At 39.2% G+C, this 22919-nt stretch overlaps 1 protein-coding gene across 11 annotated transcripts in view; it reads left to right on the forward strand.

Moving 5' to 3' along the window:
- Positions 1-22919, forward strand: part of Macf1 (microtubule actin crosslinking factor 1) — a 364069-nt gene that overhangs the window by 177025 nt on the left and 164125 nt on the right. For all 11 annotated transcript variants that reach the window (XM_042674998.1, XM_042674983.1, XM_042675025.1 and 8 more), the window contains exons 14-24: positions 1553-1829; positions 3849-3977; positions 4735-4812; positions 6712-6873; positions 8343-8447; positions 9238-9333; positions 10215-10340; positions 12883-13035; positions 15666-15820; positions 20741-20867; positions 22431-22614. In XM_042674998.1, the coding sequence (XP_042530932.1) occupies positions 1553-1829; positions 3849-3977; positions 4735-4812; positions 6712-6873; positions 8343-8447; positions 9238-9333; positions 10215-10340; positions 12883-13035; positions 15666-15820; positions 20741-20867; positions 22431-22614 (1592 nt within the window). The remainder of the gene's footprint in view (positions 1-1552; positions 1830-3848; positions 3978-4734; positions 4813-6711; positions 6874-8342; positions 8448-9237; positions 9334-10214; positions 10341-12882; positions 13036-15665; positions 15821-20740; positions 20868-22430; positions 22615-22919) is intronic.

A 22919-nucleotide genomic window follows, 5' to 3' on the forward strand; every position in this document is an offset into this window, starting at 1 on the left:
CACAGAGGATTTGCTTATTGCTGAGGTTCCTGGATTAAAAGTGTGTCAAGAGGTAGTGGCTCATACCTGTAATTCCTACTCCAGAAGTGAAGAGTGTGAGGAACATGTTTCAAGGCCAGCTGGAGCAAAAAAAATTAGCAAAACCCCATCCCCTATCATAACAAACAAGCCAGACATATGTAGTAGTGCATTTCTGTCATTCCCAGGTGGGAAGTATAGATAGGAAGATGGAGGTCCCAAGCCAGTCCTAGGCAAAAAATGTGAGACATAGTCCAAAAAAGTGTCAATGCAAACAAGGGCTAGAGACTTGGCTCAAGTGACAGAGCACCTATAACAAGCATAAGGCTCTGAGTGTCCAACCCTAGTACTGCCAAAAAAAAAAAAAAGAAGAGGCTGAGTGGTAATGGCTTATGCCTGTAATCCTAGTAGGCTGCAATCTGAGGATGGTGGTTTGAAGCCAGCCTGGGCAGGAAAGTCTGTGAAACTCTTTATCTCCAATGAATCACAGGAAAAGCTGGAAGTGGAGGGTGCCTGAAGTAGTCAAGTGCTAGCCTTGAGCAAAAGGAGCTCAGAGACAGTGCCCAGGCCCAGAGATTCAAGCCCTAGAACCATTAAAAAGAAAAAAGAAAAGAAAAGAAAAGAAAAAAGAGGGGGGCAGGGGGGGGATGGCTGGGAATGTAGTTTAGTGATAGAGTGCTTGTCTATCATGCACGAAGCCCTGGGTTCGATTCCTCAGTACTACATTACAGAAAAGGTCAGAAGTGGTGCTGTGGCTCATGAGTGCTAGCCTTGAGCGGCATTGAATTCTTTAACTTGTTCTTTAGAGAAAAGTGTTTTGATGAGAATACTATATATACACATATTTGTGTAGTAAATTTCTCATGGTAAAAAGCTATTTTCCCTTATTGTAGGCCCCTCCCAGTCACTGTTATTGTTATAGCATCTTCAATTTTTTTTTGCCGGTCCTGGAGCTTGAACTCAGGGCCTAGGCACTGTCCTTGAGCCTCTCTGTGCTCAAGGCTAGTGCTCTACCACTTGAGCCACAGTGCCACTTCTGGCTTTTTCTGTTTATGTGGTACTGAGGAATCGAACCCAGGCCTTCATGCTTGCTAGGCAAGTACTCTACCACTGAGCCACATTCCTAGCCCCGCATCCTCAGCTGTTTAGCAAACAGAGATGTGATAACACATTTGGTTTAGAAACACAGGTGATTTAATGTACTTGTTGCTTAAAGGAGGAAGCTGAGACCCACAAAAGTTAGAAATTGTCTAAAGCCATATGACAATCCATTGTTTATTCCGTTATACCATCTAAGAGTGATATAAATACACATTGGTTTGTTTCTTTCCAATTAACACTGTAATTTGGCATTTATCTTGAAGATTGCTCCAAACTAGATGATGTTAAAATATCACCTTGAATTCATCTAACACTTTTTCAAAACACTTTTCCTGATATGATCTCATTTTTATTTTTACCATGTTCTTGTTAGATAGTGGAGATTTTATTTTAAGTATGTGATAAAGTCTCTTTTTCTTTTCTTCCATTTTAGGGTTATGCGTCTGCAGGACGAGCTGGTTACCTTGCGTCTAGAGTGTACAAACCTATACAGGAAGGGTCATTTCACTGCACTTGAATTGGCTCCCCCCTCTACTTTAACCACTACTCATTTGAAAGCAGAGCCTTTGACAAAGGCAACCCATTCTTCTTCCACTTCTTGGTTCCGAAAGCCCATGAGTCGGGCTGAACTTGTATCTATCTCCTCCTCTGAAGATGAAGGCAATCTCCGATTTGTGTATGAACTACTGTCTTGGGTAGAAGAGATGCAGGTGGGTGTATTTCCTAAAAGCTTGTATAGTACACTAATGTTTACTAGATCCAGCAGTTTGTTTATGAAGGTTGGTTCCTTTCTTAAATTTTGATATGATCAGAATAAATCCTTACACTGAACAGCATAGACATTTCTAATTTGATACCCTTTGGGAATCTATTTCCTTATGCTAACTATGCCCTAAGTGGGAGCTTGCAAAGAAAATAAGAGAGTCACTAAGTCTGTTATCGTTTCTGTTAAATTTGCTCATTTGCAGAGAAGTTTGTTTTTTCTTTTCCTTCCTTCCTTCCTTCCTTCCTTCCTTCCTTCCTTCCTTCCTTCCTTCCTTCCTTCCTTCCTTGCTTCCTTGCTTCCTTCCTTGCCTCCCTCCTTCCCTCCCTCCCTCCCTCCTTCCCTCCCTCCCTCCTTTCCTTCCTTCCTTTCTTTTTTGTCCTTTGTGGGACTTGAACTCTGGGACTGGGCACTGTTCCTTAGCTCTTCAGCTCAAGGCTAGAGCTCTACCACTTGAGCTGCAGTGCCACTTCCAGTTTTCTGGTGGTTTTTTTTTTTTTTATGTCGGTCGTGGGGCTTGAAGTCTGGGCCTGGGTGCTGTCCCTCAGCTCTTCAGCTCAAGGCGAGCGCTCTACCACTTGAGCTACAGCGCCACTTCCGGTTTTCTGGTGGTTTATTGGAGATAGGAGTCTCACGATCTCTCCTGCTCGGGCTGGCTTTGAACCGCGATCCTCAGATCTCAGCCTCCTGAGTAGCTAGGATTACAGGCGTGAGCCACCAGCGCCCGGCTGGTGGTTTATTAGAGATAAGAGTCTCACGGACTTTTCCTGCCCAGGCTGGCTTTGAACCGTGATCCTCAGATCTCAGCCTCCTTAGTAGTTAGGATTACAGGCGTGAACCACTGGTGTTTGATGTTTTTTATTTTCTGTTGTGTTAACTCCTAAGTTTAAAAAAGGACATTCTGTTCTGCGATTTCAAGGGCTCCTGTATTCTAGAATCTAGAGTTCAAGTTTGATGTTATTCTTATTTTCTTAACCCTGTTTTCTTGTTTTGTTTATTTTTGTTTTTTGAGACAGTACCAGAGCTTAAACTCAGGATTTCTCTCTTTTGCTCTGTATGCTTGCTCATAGCTGGCATTCTGCCACTTGAACCTTGCCTTAAGTTTTGCATTTTACTGGTTAGCTAAAACTATAGACTCAAGAACTTTTCTGCCTGGGCTAGCTTTGAATCTCAAGCTTCCAAGTCTCAGTCTCTTTAGTAGCTAGGATTATAGGTATGAGCTACTGGTGCCTGGCTTTATCTTGTTATTGTATTAAATTCTTCCCATCCACAGATGTATTCCTGTGCCCCAATAACTAACACAGAGGCAGACTAACTTTTTTTGTGTGTATGCAGGTCCTGGGGCTTGAATGCAGGACCTAGGCACTGTAGCTTAGCTTTTTTTTACTCAAAGCTAGTGCTCTACCACTTGAGCCACAGCTCTATTTCTAATTTTTTGGAACTTCATTGGAGATAAGAGTCTCAAGAATTTTTCTGCCCAGGCTGAGATCTTAGCCTCCTGAGTAACTAGAATTATAGGTGTGAGCCACCAGCGCCCAGCTTAAAATTTATAATTATCTTTCATTTACTAATAATTGATCATTACTAATAATAATTGATGCCATTAATAAAACTAAATACTTAACATATTTCTTTCTTATATCTGCTCTGATTATGAAATGAGGAGATTCCCTAAAGGGAAATAAATGCCTGAACATTTTCAACCTGTAGACACCACTTTCTTACTGTGAATGGAATATATTCCCATCTGCAGCTAAATAAGACCACTTTCACTGCTGTAGTTGGTGGGTTTCTTTTTCCACTCCCTGGGGTGATTATTGTGTATTTTCTTAGAAGAGGCTATAGGATATTGGTTTAGATATCCTTTTACTGTATCCTCTATGCCTTGTCATCTTGTCCAGACATTGATTCTGACCTTTTCTTTTTAATCAGCAGTAAATTAGTATGCACTTTTCTTCTTTTTCAGATGAAATTGGAGCGAGCAGAGTGGGGCAATGACCTGCCTAGTGTGGAGTTGCAGCTCGAAGCACAGCAGCACATCCATACTAGTGTAGAAGAATTGGCTTCAAGTGTCAAAGAAGCCAGGTTGTATGAGGTACATAGCATTCAGAATCCACATTATGGGAGGGATGGGGGTGGAGCTAGTCTGGGATGGTATAAACAATACATCTGTCTCTAAGGAAAAAGAATGATTATAGCATTCCCTCATTACTTAATGTCTCTGTTAACCTTTGAAATAACTTTATGAGAAAGATATTTTTATTAAGTGGACCCTTTACACTAAAAAGAAAAGTGATTCTGGTTGCTAAAATTGGAATTAGTAACAGAAACAGTATCTAAACTCTAGCCTGCTGCCTCCAAAAATTTGTGCTCTTTTCCCTTTTCTGTATGGCTTATAGAGAGCCAGTATGAAGAAATTATTCACTCTTCTCTCTTCTCCCTCACTCATCATTACATACACACACCTTTTTCCCCTTTGCAGTGCTGGGAATCAAATCCATTGCCTCACAATTTCTAGGCAAGTGCTCTACCACTGAGCTATATCCTCAGCTACTAACTTCTCATTTTTATTTCAACTAGCTTTTTCAGAGAAGCAATTGAATAGTTGGGATCATCAGGCATAGGTTTTGCATAGAAGACTCCTTGAATTGCTGGGAAACACGACTATGCGGTTATGGTTACCAGGTGGTAACCATATTATATAAGCTCCTTTTAGTCTTCTTTTTATCTCCTTTTATTATCTAAGCTTCCCAGAGCAGCCGTTCCTTATCCATATGCAGACATGTTATTTACATACTTGAGACATACAGTTTATTCTTTCTCTGATGTCTTTTTATTTTATTTCTTATTAGGGAAAGATGTCCCAGAATTTCTATACTAGCTATGTTGAAACTCTTGGAAAGCTGGAGACACAATATTGTAAATTGAAGGTGAGTTTTAACTAAGTAACTTAGGTCCTGCTTGTGGAGAATCTGGTTTCCTCAACTGTCTTCCATAATGCAGAAAGCTCCTGTTTTGACACTGATTTATTATGCTCTATTACTGTGAAGTTGTTTGGATGTATTATAACATTTTCTCCATTTTCTTTTTCTATCATTGTTTTTGCTTAATGCTGGTACTGAGGTTTGAACTCAGGGCTTTCCTTTTTGCTTAGCTTTTTTTTCCTCCATGGCTGGAACTTTACCATTTGAGCCATACCTCTACTTGTGACTTTTTTGCTGGTTGTTTGAAGAAAAGAGTCTCTTAGGATTTTTTCCTGCCCAGGCTGGCTTTGAATTGTGATCCTTAGATCTCAGCCTTCTGAGTAGCTAGGATTATGCACATGAGCCATCAGTACCTAGCTTGCCTTTTTTTTTACTTTTTTATTTTCTGGGTCAGTCGTGGGGCTGTCCATGAACTCTTCTGCTCAAAGCTAACACTCTACCACTTGAGCCACAATGCCACTTCTGGTTTTCTGGTGGTTAATTGGAGATAAGAGTCTCATAGACATTCCTGCCTGGGCTGGTTTTGAACTGTGATCCTCAGATCTCAGCCTCCTAAGTAGCTAGGATTATAGGCATATAATCCTAGTGCCAAGCTCTTTTTTTATTTTTGGCAGATATATGTAGCCCTGAGTAGCCTCAAATTCATGTTTCTGCCTCTGTCTCCTGTGTGCTAGGATTATAAATGTGTGTTACTACAACCAGTTTCTTATTGATTGTACCAGGGCTCAATCTTAGGGCCTTGTACTTACTAGCAGGCACTCTTACACTGAACTGTATCTCCTCTTTTTTTAATTAGTTATTTTGGAATTAATTTGCTTTTTGTCTACACTTGAACTTTGATCCTGTTTTCTGCTTCCTGTCATAGCTAAGTTGACAGACATAGGTCACCATGCCCATATTCTTCAGTTGAGATGGAATCTTAAAAACTTTTTTGCCTAGGATGGTCTGAAACTCCTATCCTTTTGATCTCCACCCTCCCATATAGGTGAAATGACAGGTGTATGCCAAGCTACTGGTTGAAAAGGGAACTCGCTAACTTTGTCCCAGCTGGCCTTGAACTGCTATCTTTTTTACTCAGCCTCCTGAGAAACTATGATTACAAGCATGAGCCACTATGCTGGGCCTCATTTTCTTAATGAGTCACAAAACATTGCTCTGGAAAATTTTAAATAAGTAGAACCTTCCCTAGCTATGATTCATCATCAAAGCAGTAGCCATATGTGCTTTGAGATACCAAAATTGAAAGTTTGAGATTGATCGGATGGGTACATCTCTCTTGCCTGTTGTTTTCATTCCTGTTTATTGAGATTGTTCAGAATAGAACATTCCAAGGTCATTTATTTAGGGACCCCCACAATTTTTTATTTTTTATTTTTTTTTGCCAGTCCTTGGGCTTGAACTTAGGGCCTGGGCACTGTCCCTGAGCTGCTTTTTACTCAAGGCTAGCTAGCATTCTACCACTTGAGCCACAGCACCACTTCTGGCTTTGTCTGTGTATGTTGTACTGAGGAATCAAAGCCAGGGTTTCATGCATGCTAGGGAAGCACTCTACCACTAAGCTACATTCTCAGCCCCCCACAAATTCTTTATGAGTTTCTTTGTCTATCTAGAATTGACAGTGGCTCTGGGATCTTATACTAAATGTTTATAAAACTTGAATCCATAGAGAATATCCCAGAAATTAAAATGCAGCTTAGAGTGTGGGGATATGGTTCAGTGATTGAGCACTTACTTACCTAGCACTTAATTTGGGCTTGATGCCCAGCTTGATTCCCAAGCTAAATTAATTTCCTGGTATGATGTCAGAGGCTGGCAATCTAACCTTTTAACCTTTGTTTTGTCTAGGAGACTTCTAGCTTCCGGATGCGGCACCTTCAGAGCCTGCATAAATTTGTCTCTAGAGCTACTGCTGAGTTGATCTGGTTGAATGAGAAGGAGGAGGAGGAACTAGCATATGACTGGAGTGACAACAATCCCAATATCTCAGCCAAGAGAAACTACTTCTCTGTGAGTCCCACACAGCAGGCCTCTCATGTTTATTTGATAGCAGAAGGAAAAAGGGAGCTGCTGAGAGCTGTGTTTCTGGAATTGCATTCTGGAGCAATGTAGCTCTAGACTTTATTTATTTAGCATGCAGTTAGAAAGGCAGTACTTTTGGTGAGTAGAGTAGCAGTCTAAATCTTGAGTCATTTTAGAAGCAATCTACCTTTGTGGTTAAGACTGTAAGTAATAGAGTGAGACAAACTGAATTATTTCTCTAGTGTGACCTTAGACAAGTCATTTGATCTTTGTAAACCTTTGTAAAAGAGTTTTGTAAAATGGGATACTAGCCACCACAAAGGTTGAGCAAGACTTACTAAGTTAATCTAGACAAAGTGCTTTGCAGAGGGTTTAGTATTACTTAATTAGGCTATTCTCTTGACTTTATACAAATTTCTCGATTGAACAACATTGAACATTATCCTGTTTAATCCTGTATGAGTAGGTTATTATTATTTTTTTACTACATTCAGTATTTTCCTACTCAGGAATCTTAAGGATGATGTGAATTCTATAGAAATATAAAGTAATGGGTTTTTTGTTTTTGTTTTTACTAGCACTCAGTGTAGGTGCTTTTATTCCATTAGAATATATGACCTTCTGATTGGAGAAGGCATCTGATTCTTCTGAAGTAAAGAAGAGTGGGTAGTATAAAACAGTAAGCAGTCTGTGTGAGAACTGAGATTAGGCTCTGGCAAACATAAAGAAAATGCTCCGAAAGCATCAAGAAGGGATTAAGCCGGGCGCTGGTGGCTCACGCCTGTAATCCTAGCTACTCAGGAGGCTGAGATCTGAGGATCTCAGTTCAAAGCCAGCCCGGGCAGGAGAGACCGTGAGACTCCTATCTCCAATAAACCACCAGAAAACCGGAAGTGGCGCTGTAGCTCAAGTGGTAGAGCGCTCGCCTTGAGCTGAAGAGCTGAGGGACAGCGCCCAGGCCCAGAGTTCAAGCCCCACGACCGACAAAAAAAAAAAAAAAAAAGGGATTAAATCTGATAGTAAGATTTCACAGAAGTGTTGGCATTTAAATTAGGTCTTGTAGTATTGATAGAATTTAGTGTTAGAAGAGGGTACTCTGGGCTGAGCAATGCTAGCCAGCCAGCTAGTGATTTTCCTCTGCTGGTTTTGCCACGGACTAGTGTGGTCATGACATGAACCATCCACTCTAGGTTATTTCCTTTCTCTAACTTCAGTGCTCATTTGATCTCTGACTTAACTCAAAGCTGGTCTACATGCTTTGTGAATAATTTTCTACTAATTCTGGCTTTTTGTGTGTGCCTTTCTGAAGTCCCCTAGTTTGTACTGTTTATACATCTCATTTAGGTGCCAAACTTGTGTTTAGGCTCCTTAATGTAGGGCAAGGAACTTTTTTTTATTATTATTGCTGCTCTTTCCCTTAATAGCATTTATTCCATCAATTGGAATTCAATTTTCAGGAGTTGACAGTGGAACTGGAGGAGAAACAAGATGTGTTTCGGTCTCTACAAGATACAGCAGAACTACTGTCACTTGAGAACCACCCCGCCAAGCAAACAGTGGAGGTATGTGACTTGAAAAACGTGAGAAGGTCAGGTGCTGAGAAGCTGTTATAAAAATATTCAAATGGGAGGCTCTGTTCTGCTGATAAGCCTGGAGGAAGTGTCAGGGATCATTTGTCTTAGATCTTCTCTCTTTTCATCCCAGACTGTTCTGTAGTGCTCAAAAGTCTACAAACAGTTTCAAAGTCTCAGGAGAATACTAAGCAAAACAGTATAAAAGACCTCGGCTCCTGATTTTATGGGGGAAAAGTGATTTGTATCATATTTTTGTCAAATAACTGCCAAGGCACATCCTGCTTCTTGTTGCTCAGAGAAGGGAAACTGGAAGAGTCCAGGTAGCTCAGTTAGTTGTAATTGAATGTGGATGAGGCCTCTTTTATATAAATTTTCCTAACAAAGCCATGTTGGATAAAGGCAGGCCTCTTTCTCATATGAGCTATTGACCAGATGCTATCTCCATTCTCTTCTTCGGCTTCTGTATCATTAGCAGAGTAACTGAAAGGAGCTTCATTCATATATGTATACTTGGGGGGGAGGGTCAGTTGTGGGGCTTGAACTCTGGGCTTCAGCTCAAGGAGGGCACTCCCACCACTTAAGCAACAGTGCTCAAGTTAATTGGAGATAAAGAGTCTCACGGACTTTCCTGCTTGGGCTGGGTTTGAACCACAATCCTCAGATCTCAGCCTCTTGAGTAGCTAGGATTGCAGGTGTGAGCCACTGGTGCGTAGCAATCATGCATATATTTTAAGTCTGTTAAATATATGTCCTCTGTCCCTATGCTTGGTTGTTGCAGGCATACAGTGCTGCTGTCCAGTCCCAATTGCAGTGGATGAAGCAGCTGTGTTTATGTGTTGAACAGCATGTGAAGGAAAATGCAGCTTACTTCCAGGTATAATGGTGTGTGTGTGTGTACACTTATATCTGTCTCAATTACCTTTTATTGTATAAGTCACCTTTAAAAACTTAGTTGATTGAAACAACAATCATTAACTCTATTTGGGCTGGGCTCTGCCAAATGGTTCTTCTCATCTTGCCTGTTATATGCATGGCCATGACAGATGCAGACAGGCAAGGTCTACTTGACCCTGAATGCTATCATTCACATGAGTTAGCCACATGTCTCTAGCATCTAGTAGCCTTCTTCACAAAATGGCTGTGTTTTCTGAGCAGTAGGAGGGAATAATCCCCTGTGTACAAGCATGTTTTTTCTACTTCTATCACACTGATATGCCATAGATCAAAGCAAGTCTTGTAATGCTGCCTATCTTTAGAGTAAATATAGAGTTAAAGATAGCTCTTATAGAGATAAGAGATTCTACCTCTTGATGAGAGACACTCTAAAATATTAGGATTCCCCTCCCGTAAAGGAAATAAGCTATTGTCTCTGTTTTCACTCTAAATGATATCCTTTATCATGTTATAATCATGATAAATTAAAACATTGATTCACCCAGCTTCTAGACTCTTCATGAAACCAACCTTATACTATTACTAGGCAGAAATCAAGAAAACAGTGATTTCTGAGGAATGAAATGGTCAAAATTTCTAATGTATATTTAGTAGGTTTTGTGGCAGTGACCAGTTACTTTTTAGTGACATCACTTTTTAAGTCCTCTGGTCTCTCTTTCTGTGACCTTTGTGGTGAAATGTCACTAGTTCAAGGGAGTTTAAACAGCTTTCCTCTGGTGCAAGTACAGTAAGAGTCTTAATTAACATCTTGGTGTTCAAAGCTATTGCACATATACCCTCCCCCTCCTTATGTTTCTGCAGTTCTTCAGTGATGCACGAGACCTGGAGACATTCTTGAGGAACCTCCAAGATTCTATCAAACGAAAATATTCCTGTGATCACAGCACCAGTTTATCCCGCCTTGAAGACCTTCTCCAGGACTCCATGGTAGGTATTGCCTCTTTGGGGATGTTTGCTTCTGAAAAACAGAGTAAACTGTGTCAGCCGCTGCTCTCTATATCCTTGAAAGCACTGGGGAATGGGGTTATTCTTAAAATAAAGTGTGGCTTACATTTCAATAGAGTTTAGTCAGTTTTGTTCTGTTTCTGTACTGTTTTCTTTTCTTCCTTTGAAGAAGTTGCTAGTGAGATTTGTTTGGGTACTTATTTGAAGTGAAGGCTTAGTCTCCTCCCCCTGAAGTACTAGTATCACTACTTTCTTTGTATTGTTCATATTTCAGTGCAATAGTGAGAGCCAAGGATGAAATGCATAACATGCATTTGTTGAAGTGGATTAGCTATTATTAAACTTCTTTTACTCACCAATACAAAAGAGAATTTAAAGAAATTAAATAGACCTCAACCAATTTTTTCCTCTTTACATATTTACTCTTGGTAATGATGAGGTATTAGGAAAAATTTGTTTTAATTAAGGCCAATATTAAAATCTGTTTTAGATGTAATATGTGCCAGTTTTTATTTCTGTGTCAATATTAAGTTTAAAAAATAGTTTTCCACAGCCAAAATTTAATCCAAATCATTTTATATTCATTTTCTCCAATGAATTATTCCTTTAGGAATACTGGGTATAAAACTTTTGTAATACACCTCAAATTAAGATAGAAATATATATATAATAGGGAAATTAATTTTCCATCGTGAGAAGCTAAGGGATTCTCACATCTCAATACAAGATTCTAAGAGAATCAAATAACCCAAAATAATTCTGTTTGGGTTGAGGAAGCAGTGCTGGGGATGGAACCCACGGCCTTGTACAATATTAGATAAACACTACTACTAAGCTGTATCCCCAGTCCAATTTTTAACACTTTCAGGTATAGTAAACTTGTGAGTGAGTTTACATCAGTGCTTCGCTTGAGCAAAAATTTAGGTAACTTGTAATGAAAGATTAAAATCTGTCTTTTCAGTTGTTATCTTGAAAATGTTTCTCTTAGAGGTACTCCAAGTATAGAGGAGGAATATGTAGTCCCTGGCTCTTCTCTCCTCCCTCCCACAGAGTGCCTTCCTGTCATAGGGGAACTCCTCTACAGTTGTCATGTCTTCTCTTCTCGAGGATTGCTCCTCTCTTCCCTCCTCTCCAGGTCAGGGGCATCGGGTTGGCGGCATCATCGGGGCATGGAGTCACCTGGGTCTGCTTCTCACCTTGTTCGTCAGGTTCGGGATCATCTGTCCTGACTTCTGGTTCTTTTCAGAACTTTTACCACGCTGAGCACTTGGTCTCTGGAGTTTGACATGTTTGGCTGTGGGTTAGACACAAATTGACATCTTTATTACAAGGAAACTGAAATGGGTTGACCAGCTCTCAAGTATGGAAATATGGCTGTCTCCCTGATGTCTTCTCTTCCTCTTTCTTAACTAATAAGTTAAAGTTGTATTTCTTCCAATCATGCTCCCGGGGACAGGCGCAGGTAGTTTAAGAATTTCTTTTTCTTTACTTGCATATTCTTAATTCTTTAATGACATTTCTTAACATTATTAACTCTTTACTCTCATCGCATCTCCATCCATCCTAAAAAGCCCTCTTTTAGGGACTTGGATGCCTCACAATGGGCTTGAACCATCCTGGCTAGTAGATAAAGGTTATCATTTGCTCTGTAATGGAATTGGTAGTACATTACTACTAATTTTGTTGACAAGAAGTATGTTAGTTTTTAGGGTAATTGGGTTTACAGAGATTTGAGCTTCAGCTTTGCATGACACTTCATTCAAACCAATAAATTTACATGAGTACAGCATGGCAAGAAACTAAAGGTAAATATGAACCATTTATCATGTCTTCTCCAGCAGCTTTTGTTTATGGGTTGTTGGTTGAAGAAAGTAAGATCTATCTCTATAATGCTTGAACCCAATTTAAGAAAGTGATGCTGGAGGCTGGAGGCATGGCTCAAGTGGTAAAATGCCTGCTTAGCAAGCAATAAGGCCCTGAGTTCAAACCCCAGTACCACCCTAAAAAAACAAAAGAACATGAAATAAAATACAAAAAGAAAGTGAAGTATGTGGAGTAGGGCTTTGGAGATTATATTAGTTAAAAATTTTAAGTAGCATAATTCTTGACTTTTAAGCAGAAATGGATTAACTGATTTCTTCCAGTTTATAATTAAATAATAATAATAATAGTATGGTTATTATTATTATTAACTTCTCTGAATCATGTTTGAGGAAATCTTTTATCAGCTATACAGCTTTACTTGGCAGCTACAAGTGTGTTCATTATTTATTTTTGCATGTGGCTTTATAAGGCATTGAAAAGGGCATGGAGAAAACTGTAAATTTGGAGTACAAAAACAGTTGATAGAAGACAGAAACATTTTTTTTTTAATCTTTGCCTAAATCTTTATCTAAGATGGCTCCACCAAGGATCCCTGTTTAACTGAGAAATGACATTCTCTCAGGGAGTGGAGCACTGAGTTTTTATTGTTGACTTAGTGGCCTACCATTAATGTCTTTTTGTTTTTCTTCTCATTTTGTAGGATGAAAAGGAGCAGCTTATACAGTCTAAGAGCTCAGTCGCCAGTCTTGTTGGGAGATCAAAAACCATTGTTCAGCTAAAGCCACGAAGTCCAGACCATGTGTTAAAGAGCACCATTTCTGTGAAGGCCATCTGTGACTATCGGCAAATTGAGGTGAGGGACTGGTAGGGTACTTCTGGATTCCAGAAGGTATGAGGAGAGAAGGGAAGTCATCACTTAGCATTATAATTATAGGAAATTAAAGGTGTAGAAGTTTTAAAATTAGAACTTGGGTTTGATTATAGATCTCTTTCTCTTATATTGTTATGTCAGACTCCTCAGTACATACTTTTTCTACCACTGGCATGATCTTTAAAAAAAACATCATCATACCCTTCCGCTTAAGTCCTACAGCTATTTCTCATTGCTTTTGGGAGAAAGTCCTTAGCTACGTGATGTGACTATGAGGTCCTGAATAAACTGTCTTACCTTTCTAGCCAAGATGTGTTCCATATCCTTTGCACCATTCCTTGATCACACAGTATATACTATATATGTGTGTGTGTGTGTTTGTGTGTATGTGTATATATGTATATATATCTCACCATGATATGTGCAGAATAGATTGTACTGTCTGATTACAATTGTGCCATTCTCATCTCTGGTGATATAGTATACTTCCAGGAACATAGTAGGAATTTAGTAAAACTTGATTATACGAATGAATTAAATGAATCAAAGAGTAGGGCTGCACTTTGCTCTGTTTCAGTATTTTTTGTCTTGAAAGTAGCAAAAAAATAATAATGTTGAGTACTTGTCTCTTAAGGGAAAGAATTGATGATTCCAAAAATGCTTAAGTATTTTGGAGAGAGTGCATTGGACTAATAGAAAGGGCGGGTTGGAAATATCACACAAACCATGCTATGATTTTGATCTCCCATTTATTTTTGCTCTTAATTGTTTTTGTAGGAGATTGCACTTGAGGGCTTATAGTCTCCTTAGTAACTCTCACATATTGAGTTACCTGATATATAGCAAGTATTTACCGAGTACTTTTTCCCCCCTTGATTTGTTTATGTGGATTTATGAGATCAGGAGCCATCACTAAATGATTGCTGATCTTTACTTAGGAAGATGTTCTTTGGATGCACTGAAACTATTTTACAAATAGTTTTCTAGAATCCTATGATACGTTGAAGAGTTAAGAATTTTTTTAAAAAATATAAATTTAACTTTCCTTATTCTCTGTGAAAGAGCTAAACAATAAAAATATTCAAGAAATAGAAGACAGTCTACCTCAAATGTACTCTAAAGTAAAATAACCACTAAATTAAGAGATTTCCCAAAACTGTTAATAAATTAAATAATAACAGCAAAAGGCACAAAAGTTTATTCTATTTAAGATATCTCATATTCTAAATTTAAGCAGATAAGGTTAACATAAAAGAAAGATCAAAGCTTGGCCTGAGCTTTCTTGTGGTAATTATTATTAAAACTATCTATAGTTTTGTTGTCCAAGGACAAAAGCACCATGTACCAACTTTAGGTGCCGCTTTCCTGAGATTAAAGCATCTGCTGTTCTTGTTTTTATTTTTCCCCCTGTGTTTGCAGTTTTCACTATGTTCTAAGCAATAAGATAGCAGAATGTCATAAAGTAAATGAGAGTATTCCATTATCCAGCCCGAACTCATTGTTCTGCCGTGAGAGATGAATGTATTTACAAATCCTTATTTTATTCTCCTGAGACAGTATACATGATCCATTGCAGAACATACAAATAATACAAACTCTAAACACTTAGCATGTTTATTGAATAAATGTAAAAAGTAAGCATAGGAAATTGTGAGAGTTGAAGTTTTATTTACTTTGTAAGAGAGAAGTTACAAGTGTATGATGAAAAGCTTAAAGTCATCATCAAACTATTGCATTGGGGAAGGGATCATGCAGAGAAAATCTGCATATTCATCTTCTTAAATACCAGATGGTAGGAAAAACATTTCTTTAAATAGTCTTATTTATATTCAGAAAAACTGATTGGATAAATTGAATAAGTAGATATTTATCCACTCTTTATGAGCAAATAATAATGCCATTAATGTAGATTCCAAGGGAAAAAATATGAAAAAATATTCAGGACTAGAGATGTGGCTAAAGTATAAAGTCCCTGCCTAGCAAATGCAAGGACCTGAGTTCAAACTCCAGAACTTCCCCTCACACAAACACACTAAAAAATATATATATTTATATGTGAGTATATGTATACATTTATATATGTATGTATATATAATATATATATGTATATATATCCAAGGAAGGGTAATAGGTTTGATAAGAAATGTACTTATTACCTTGTGTATATAACTGTAACCCTTCTGTACATCACCTTGACAATAAAATTAAATTTAAAAAAGAAAACTCCATACAAATAAAAAAATCCAAATTAAAGACAGCACAAGATTTTTTTGGTCTTATGTCAGTGGCTCACTTCTGTAATCCTGACTACTCAGGAGGCTAAGATCTAAGGATAGTGGTTTAAAGCCAGCTTAGGCAGGAAAGTCCATGAGATTCCAATTAACTAGGAAAAAAAAAAAGGAAGTGGAGTTGGAATTGGGCTAGCCTCAAGTGGAATTGGGCTAGCCTTGAGTGAATAAGCTAAGGATCAAAACCTAGACCCAAGGTTCAAGCCAAAGAATTTACACACACAGATTTTTTTCTTAAGTATTTCATAACCTTAGGATCAGGTACTAGGCAATAACAGATTGTTAGTTTCTTTGTTGGCAATACCTGTGACTTTGTCTCTTCAGATAACTATTTGCAAGAATGATGAATGCGTGCTGGAAGATAATTCTCAGCGAACCAAATGGAAGGTAATCAGTCCCACAGGAAATGAGGCGATGGTGCCATCAGTCTGCTTCCTTATCCCCCCACCCAATAAGGATGCCACGGAGATGGCCAGCAGGTAACTATTCAGTTGCTGCTCAGCACTGCACCTCTACTGTTTGCCTCTGGTAAACTGATAGTGAGAGATCCACATTTGATCTCCTTGTAAAGAGAGCAAGCTACAATGGTTCATCTAAGAAAGACTTCCTACTACAGATATCAAGTCTACCACTATCAGCTAAGGAGATCCTAAATAAATCCTTATGTTCAATTGAAGTGTATATGGTAACATTTCTTTTTAAAAGAATCCTTGAGGGCTGGGAAGTTGGCTCAGTGGTAGAGCACTTGCCTTGCATGCCTGAGGCCTTGGGTTCGATTCCCCAGCACCACATAAGCAAAAAGAAAAAAGGCGGAAGTGGCGCTGTGGCTCAAGTGGTAGAGTGCTAGCCTTGAGCTGAAGAGCTGAGGGACAGCACTCAGGCCCAGAGTTCAGGCCCCAAGACTGGACCCCAAAAAAATAGAATCCTTGAAATGAGAATGTGGCTTAGTGGTAGAGTGCTTGCTTAGCATGCATGAAGCCCTAGGTTGGATTTTTCAATACCCTATCAACAAAATAAAAAGCCAGAAGTGGTGCTGTGGCTCAAGTGGTAGAGTGCTATCCTTTAGCAAAAGAAGCTCAGAGACTGTGCCCAGGCTCTGAGTTCAAACCGTAGGACTGGAAAAAAATTAAAAATAAAAGAATCCTTGATTATTATCCAGGTACTGGTGGCTCCTAGGTACTCAGGAAGCTAAGATATGGAGGGATCAAGATTCAAAGCCAGCTTAGGCATTAAAGTCCAAGACAAATTCATTTTCAATTAAACAGCAAAAAGCAGATCTAAAGGTGTGGCTCAAGTGGTAGAGCCCTGAGCAAAGGAAAAGAAAGAGAGTTTTTGCCAGTGTTAATGGCTTATGGCCTATAATCTTAGCAATTCAGGAGGCTGATATCTGAAAACTGAGGAATAAAGCCAGCTTGGGCAGAGAAGTCTGTGCAACTCTTTTGATTAACCAGCAAAAAGCCAGAAGTAGAATGGTAGAGTGCCAGCCTTGAACAAAAATGCTAAGAAGTGGAAGGCCCTAAGTTCAAGCCCCAGTACTAGCACCAAAAAAAAACAATCTTGATTATAAACAGCTTACTTGTGTGTGTTTTGGGGGAGATACAATACTTGGGTCTGAAATCAGGGCTTTATACTTATTAGACAGCACTCTACCTCTTAAACTACACCTCTAGACCTTTTTCCTTTGGTTATTCTTTGGATAGGGTTTCTCATTTTTCTCGTCGGACAAGGCCAACCTTGGACCATCATCTCACTGTCTATGCCTCCGTTATAGCTGGGATTCCAGCAAGGTCCTGAGTTGAGGTCCAGGTACTAGTTTTTTTTAAAAAGTATCTGATCATAGTGGCACAAGACTGTAGTCCCAAGTACTCTGAAGGCTGAAGTGGGAGGATCACTCGAGGGTGAGAGTTTGGGATTAGCCTAGTTAATAAAACAAGACCCTGTTTCTCTAAATAAATAGATAGATAAAAGAAATTATCAGTCACCTCCTCTAACCCAGAATTCTTCTTCATTTAGTCAACTATGTTTAACTCTTTCAGCAGATTTTTCCAAGTTTTAATTCCAAGTTCCTAAATAAGATTTTTTTTCTGCTGTCTTGTGATTTTTTTTCAACTTTGCAAATATTAATTTCTGTTTTCTTTACTTTCTTTTCTCCATTGACTACCTTCTTACTACAGGAAATTAACAGATAGCATTTTCCACAGTCAGACTCATGTACCTGTCCTTTCTTCCTCTTCTAAAAGTAGCTATGTTACACTGATTCTTTGTTTTATAATAAGACAAAGCTAACTAGCCTAGTACTTGAGGGGATCACTGTGAAGCATCACTATCTCACCTCTTATCCTTGCTCATACTTAACTGTGCTGCTTCTACTCTTGTTCCTGCTTCTCAAATACAGCAAGCATTTTCTTGCCATAGAATTTTACATTTCTTGTTTCCTTCATATGATTACACAATTCATTCCCTCACTTCATTTGGATCATTTTATCATCCCTGTTCACTGCCTTCCTCTTTCTTTTTTGTCCTTCTTTTTCTTTAGAATACTTAATGCCATGTGGCGGATTATATTTATTTATGACTTCTCTCCTGTTTGAGATTTTTGTTTTGTTTACCTCTGGAACATCTAGAACTACTCATGGTACACAGTAGATAGTCAATAAATGCTTATTGAATGCAATAGTGACTAGTAGATTAGCAAATATGTGTATGAACAAATGGTTTCATTAACTTCCTTTTTAGTTTGCTTACTTTTCTATGCATATAGTATATATCTCCAAATTCTCCCCCTTTACTAAAAATATTTCTTCAATAAAACATACACTACAGTTGTTTTATCTTCTTTTGGGAACATCTCTTATGGCCTGTTCTGTCTCCTTTCCCAGTCTAGAACTGTTCTCTAGATCTGATGCAGTATCACTTCTGGCATTTTACTTCACAGTCATCTGGGATATACTTTGCCTCTTTGATGTTGGACCGACTGACTCCTAAATTACAAGGTGTACTTATTGCCTTACTGCCTGGTTTGGTTAAGTACATTTTTCAGAAGCTAACTGGAAAAGACTGCATGGGAAAGAAAGGTTTTGAATCTTTTTATATCTGAAAACGTCCTTCTTTTATAATTATTAGCTCTATTTTTCTTGGAAAAAAAATTTTTCAGGTCGTGGGGCCTGAACTCTGGGCCTGGACACTGTCCCTCAGCTCTTCAGCTCAAGGCTAGCACTCTACCACTTGAGCCAAAGTGCCACTTCCGGCTTTTTTCTTTTTGCTTATGTGGTGCTAGGGAATCAAACCCAGGGCCTCATGCATGCAAGGCAAGCGCTCTACCACTGAGCCACCTTCCCAGCCCTTGGAAATTTTCATTCTTAAAGGAAGTTCTTTATTGTCTTACACCTTCTAGGAATTTTGTTGAGATGTGTAATACCATTTTCATTCTTTATTTCTCCTTTAAAAATTATATAATAGGCTGGGCGCTGGTGGCTCACACCTATAATCCTAGCTACTCAGGAGGCTGAGATCTGAGGATCACAGTTCAAAGCTAGCCCAGGCAGAAAAGCCAGTGAGACTCTGATCTCTAATAAACCACTAGAAAACTGGAAGCGGCGCTGTGGCTCAAGGTAGTGCACTCACCTTAAGCTGAAGAGCGCAGGGACGGTGCCCAGGCCCAGAGTTCAAGCCCCATAACCAACCAAAAACAAAAATTATTTAATAGTAAAATTTACTGTTTATAGTGAATATCATTACTGATCATGAAAAATTCATAGCCCCACTTACATTTTCATCATGTGAAAGTCTGCTACTCCCACCTTCTGAATAAAATATTCTCTGAAAGACTCCTATATTTATTTATTTATTACTTGTACTGGGGATTGAACTCAAGGCTTCACTTGCTAATCAGCTAGCTACTCTAGCACTTGAGCCACACACCATCTCCTTTTTGCATTGGTAATTTTCAAGATAGGGTCTCGATTTATGCTAGGACTGGTCTGGCTGCAATTCTACCTGTGCTTCCCCATGTCACTGGAGTGAGAGATATGTGCCACTGTGCCCAAACACTGTACTTCTCTTGTAGCTTGGTACATGCCACTGTACCCAGCCATTAGTTGAGATGAAGTCTCTGAAACTTCTTTTTGCCTCAAAAACTGTGATCCCCTGTCTTTATTTCCCAAGAAGCTAGGATTATAGGCTTGAGCCACTGAACTCAGCTGAAAACTCCTGTAGACTCCTCTGTGTGAATGAACATAAACTGAAAACTTTGCTCAGAGCTTGGGAAATTTTTCTTAATTTATCTCTTAAATTATTTTAATCATTCATACCTCTTCACACCACCCTATTCTGTCATTGCTTTCATGGATAAAATGTTAGCAAACATTGGGCTTCCCAAGCTGATTCTCTAGTGCATTTTTTTAACTTTTTATTTGCATTTTTTATTCTTTTGAGATTTCTTCAACTTTCATTTCAATTTTACTAAAATTTCAGTGGAATTTTTGGAGTAAGGAAAAATTAATGGGTTTAATGTCTCTTATTTAATTGATTTCCTGACTCCTAGCCTTCCATCTTATGTATATCTCATATTTTCTTTTCAACAAGGAATTAAGGAATTAAGATAACTTAGTTGTTTGTGTTTACAGAACTTTTAAATCAGGCATGAAATGCATAGGAAAACAATTTTCTCAAGCCCTGATCCAGTGCACTTCTTAAGATACTAATTACCCATATGCATTTTAGCATTTTTCTAGCTATATAGAGCACAGCAATCAATTTTTAAGCCTCAGTATCATTTTTCAACAATCCAAATAGAGTCATTATATCTATCCTTTTCTTCCAGGTTATTTTTTTGCTAGCTTATTTCTTCTCTAGTCCCTGCCTTCCTTCCTTCCATACTTCCTGTCTTCCTTCCTTCCTTCCTTTCTTTCCTCTTCTTCTTGTATACTAGTCCTGGGGCTTGAACTCAGAGCCTGGGAACTACCACGGGCTAGCACTCTCACACTTGAGTCACAGCTCCAATTCCAGCTTTTGTTAGTTAATTAGAGATAAGAGCCTCATGGACTTTACTGCCTGGGCTGGCTTCGAATTATAATCTTCAGATCTCAACCTCCTGAGTAGCTAGGATTATAGGCATCCCAGCAGCACCCAGCTTTATTTCTTCTTTTTTGTAATTCTTCTGCAATCAGGTAACATTTTTGAAATTGCTAAATATGTAATAGCATAATATACATAATACCAAAGCAAATCCAAATTGAAGGTCTCAGTTCTGAAGATTCCTGTGCTGTCAGAACTTGTTGCATTTCTCTTGGTTAGCATAGGAGCATAGTTCTGCTAAGTAGCTGTTTTTCCCTAAAATGTCTTTACTGCAAAGCTCCAGTCTCACAAAAGCTCTAGTTAGGTTCTCTATTTTTTTCTAGGGTGGAACAGTCATACCAGAAAGTGATGGCTCTTTGGCATCAACTGCATGTTAACACCAAAAGCCTTATTTCCTGGAACTATTTGAGAAAGGATCTTGACCTTGTACAAACCTGGAACCTAGAAAAGGTATGTGTGAAATTATGACCTCAGACTTATATCCTGTTGGAAAGCTTTTTCAGAAGGAGCTTTTTTCATTACTAAAATTTCTCCCAGGCCAGATGGAGTAAAGTGATCTTAGGGATATTGTTTCAGGATTAGGAACTTGAGATTCTTAGCATCTAGAATTAGCAGCTTGAGTGGTTAAGGAAAATTGTAACAGAAATAAGTAGTAACATTTTTGGCAAAGAGAACATTATAAGAGTATATAGTAGATGAAGACTAACAACCAGCAAGAATTATGTCAAGGGGCTGGGAATGTGGCTTAGTGGTCGAGTGCTTGCCTAGCATGCATTCATAAAGTCCTGGGTTCGATTCCTCAGTAGCGCAGAAACAGAAAAGGGCAGAAGTGGTGCTGTGGCTCTAAGTGGTAGAGTGCTAGCCTTGAGCAAAAATGCTCAGGGATACCACCCAGACCCTGAGTTCAATGAGTTCAAGCCCCAGGACTGGCAAAAAAAAAAAGAAAGAAAGAAAGAAAAAGAAAAAAAAAAAGTTATGTCAAGCAATGTGCTGGTGGCTCACACCTATAATCCTAGCTACTCTCAAGAGGCTGAAATCTGAGGATTGCAGTTCAAAGCCAGCCCGGGCTGGAAAGTCTATGAGACTCTTCTCACCAATTAAGTCACAGAAAAAGCCAGAAGTGGTGCTGTGGCTCAATTGGTAGAGTGTTAGACTTAGCAAAAGGAGCTCAGGGACAGTGCCCAGGCCAAGAGTTCAAGCCTCAGGACCAGCAAAAACAAAAACAAGTTATGCTAGGCTGGGCTCCTGCATTGCCGTAATCCCATTGCTCATGAGCATCATGAGTTCAAAGATAGTCTGGATGCATAGTAAGAACTTGTCTGGGGCGGGGGGGGGGGGGGGGGGGGAAGTCCAGTGAAGTACAAAGGATGCTTCTGGTTGCTGATAATGTTGGTTATATGAATAAGTTTTGTTTTTTGAAATCAAGGTTTGATTTATGATTTTTTTTTTTTTTTTGGTCGTTTGTGGGGCTTGAACTCTGGACCTGGGCACTGTCCCTGAGTTCTTCAGCATTCTACCAATTGAGCCACATCGCCATTTCTGGCTTTCTGGTGGTTAATTGGAGATAAAAGTCTCACAGACAGGCTAGGAGGGTGGCTCAGTAGTAAAGTGCTTGCCTTGCATGCTTGAGGCCCTGGGTTTGATTCCTCAGCACCACATAAGCAAAAAGAAAAAAGCCAGAAGTGGCGCTGTGGCTCAAGTGGTAGAATGCTAGCCTTGAGCTGAAGAGCTGAGGGACAGCGCCCAGGCCCAGAGTTCAGGCCCCACGACCGGACCCCCGCTCTCCCCCAAAAGGAAAAAAAAAGTCTCACAGACTTTCCTACCTGGACTGGCTTTGAACCATGATCCTTAGATCTCAGCCCCTGAATAGCTAGGATTACAGGCGTGAGCTACCAGTGCCTGGCATGATTTATTCACTGTTTGGCATGTGTATTAGATTGAGCCATTATGTAAGTTAATTAATTATGGCATTATGTTCACATTTCTTTGAAATTTCTTCTGGCTTTTCTCTAGCTTCGCTCTTCAGCATCAGGGGAATGCCACCAGGTTATGAAGAACCTCCAGACCCATTATGAAGACTTCTTGCAGGACAGTCGTGATTCTGCACTCTTCTCAGTGGCAGATCGCTTGCGCTTAGAAGAGGAGGTGGAAGCTTGTAAAGCCCACTTCCAGCACCTGATGAAATCCATGGAGAATGGTGTGTGTGTGTGTGTGTGTGTGTGTGTGTGTGTGTGTGTGTGTGTGTATGTGTGTGTGTGTGTGTGTGTGTGTGTGTGTGTGTGTGTGTGTGTGATAGCAAGAGGGAGGGAGAATGATGGAAGGGTACTGCTAGACTTTCATATAGACTATAAAGTAACATCACATTGAGGTAGAGAGAATCTTAGTAGAGGTGAATTCTCAAAATGAAATTGTAAAAGCTTTATTTCAGATATTTATAATCATCTATCACATTTTCATGTGAATGTAAAATGTTTAGATCTGTAAAGATTAGGGTAGAATGTA

Source organism: Dipodomys spectabilis, unplaced genomic scaffold (assembly GCF_019054845.1).
Source record: "Dipodomys spectabilis isolate Male_0828 unplaced genomic scaffold, ASM1905484v1 ptg000002l, whole genome shotgun sequence".
Classification (NCBI taxonomy): Eukaryota; Metazoa; Chordata; class Mammalia; order Rodentia; family Heteromyidae; genus Dipodomys; species Dipodomys spectabilis.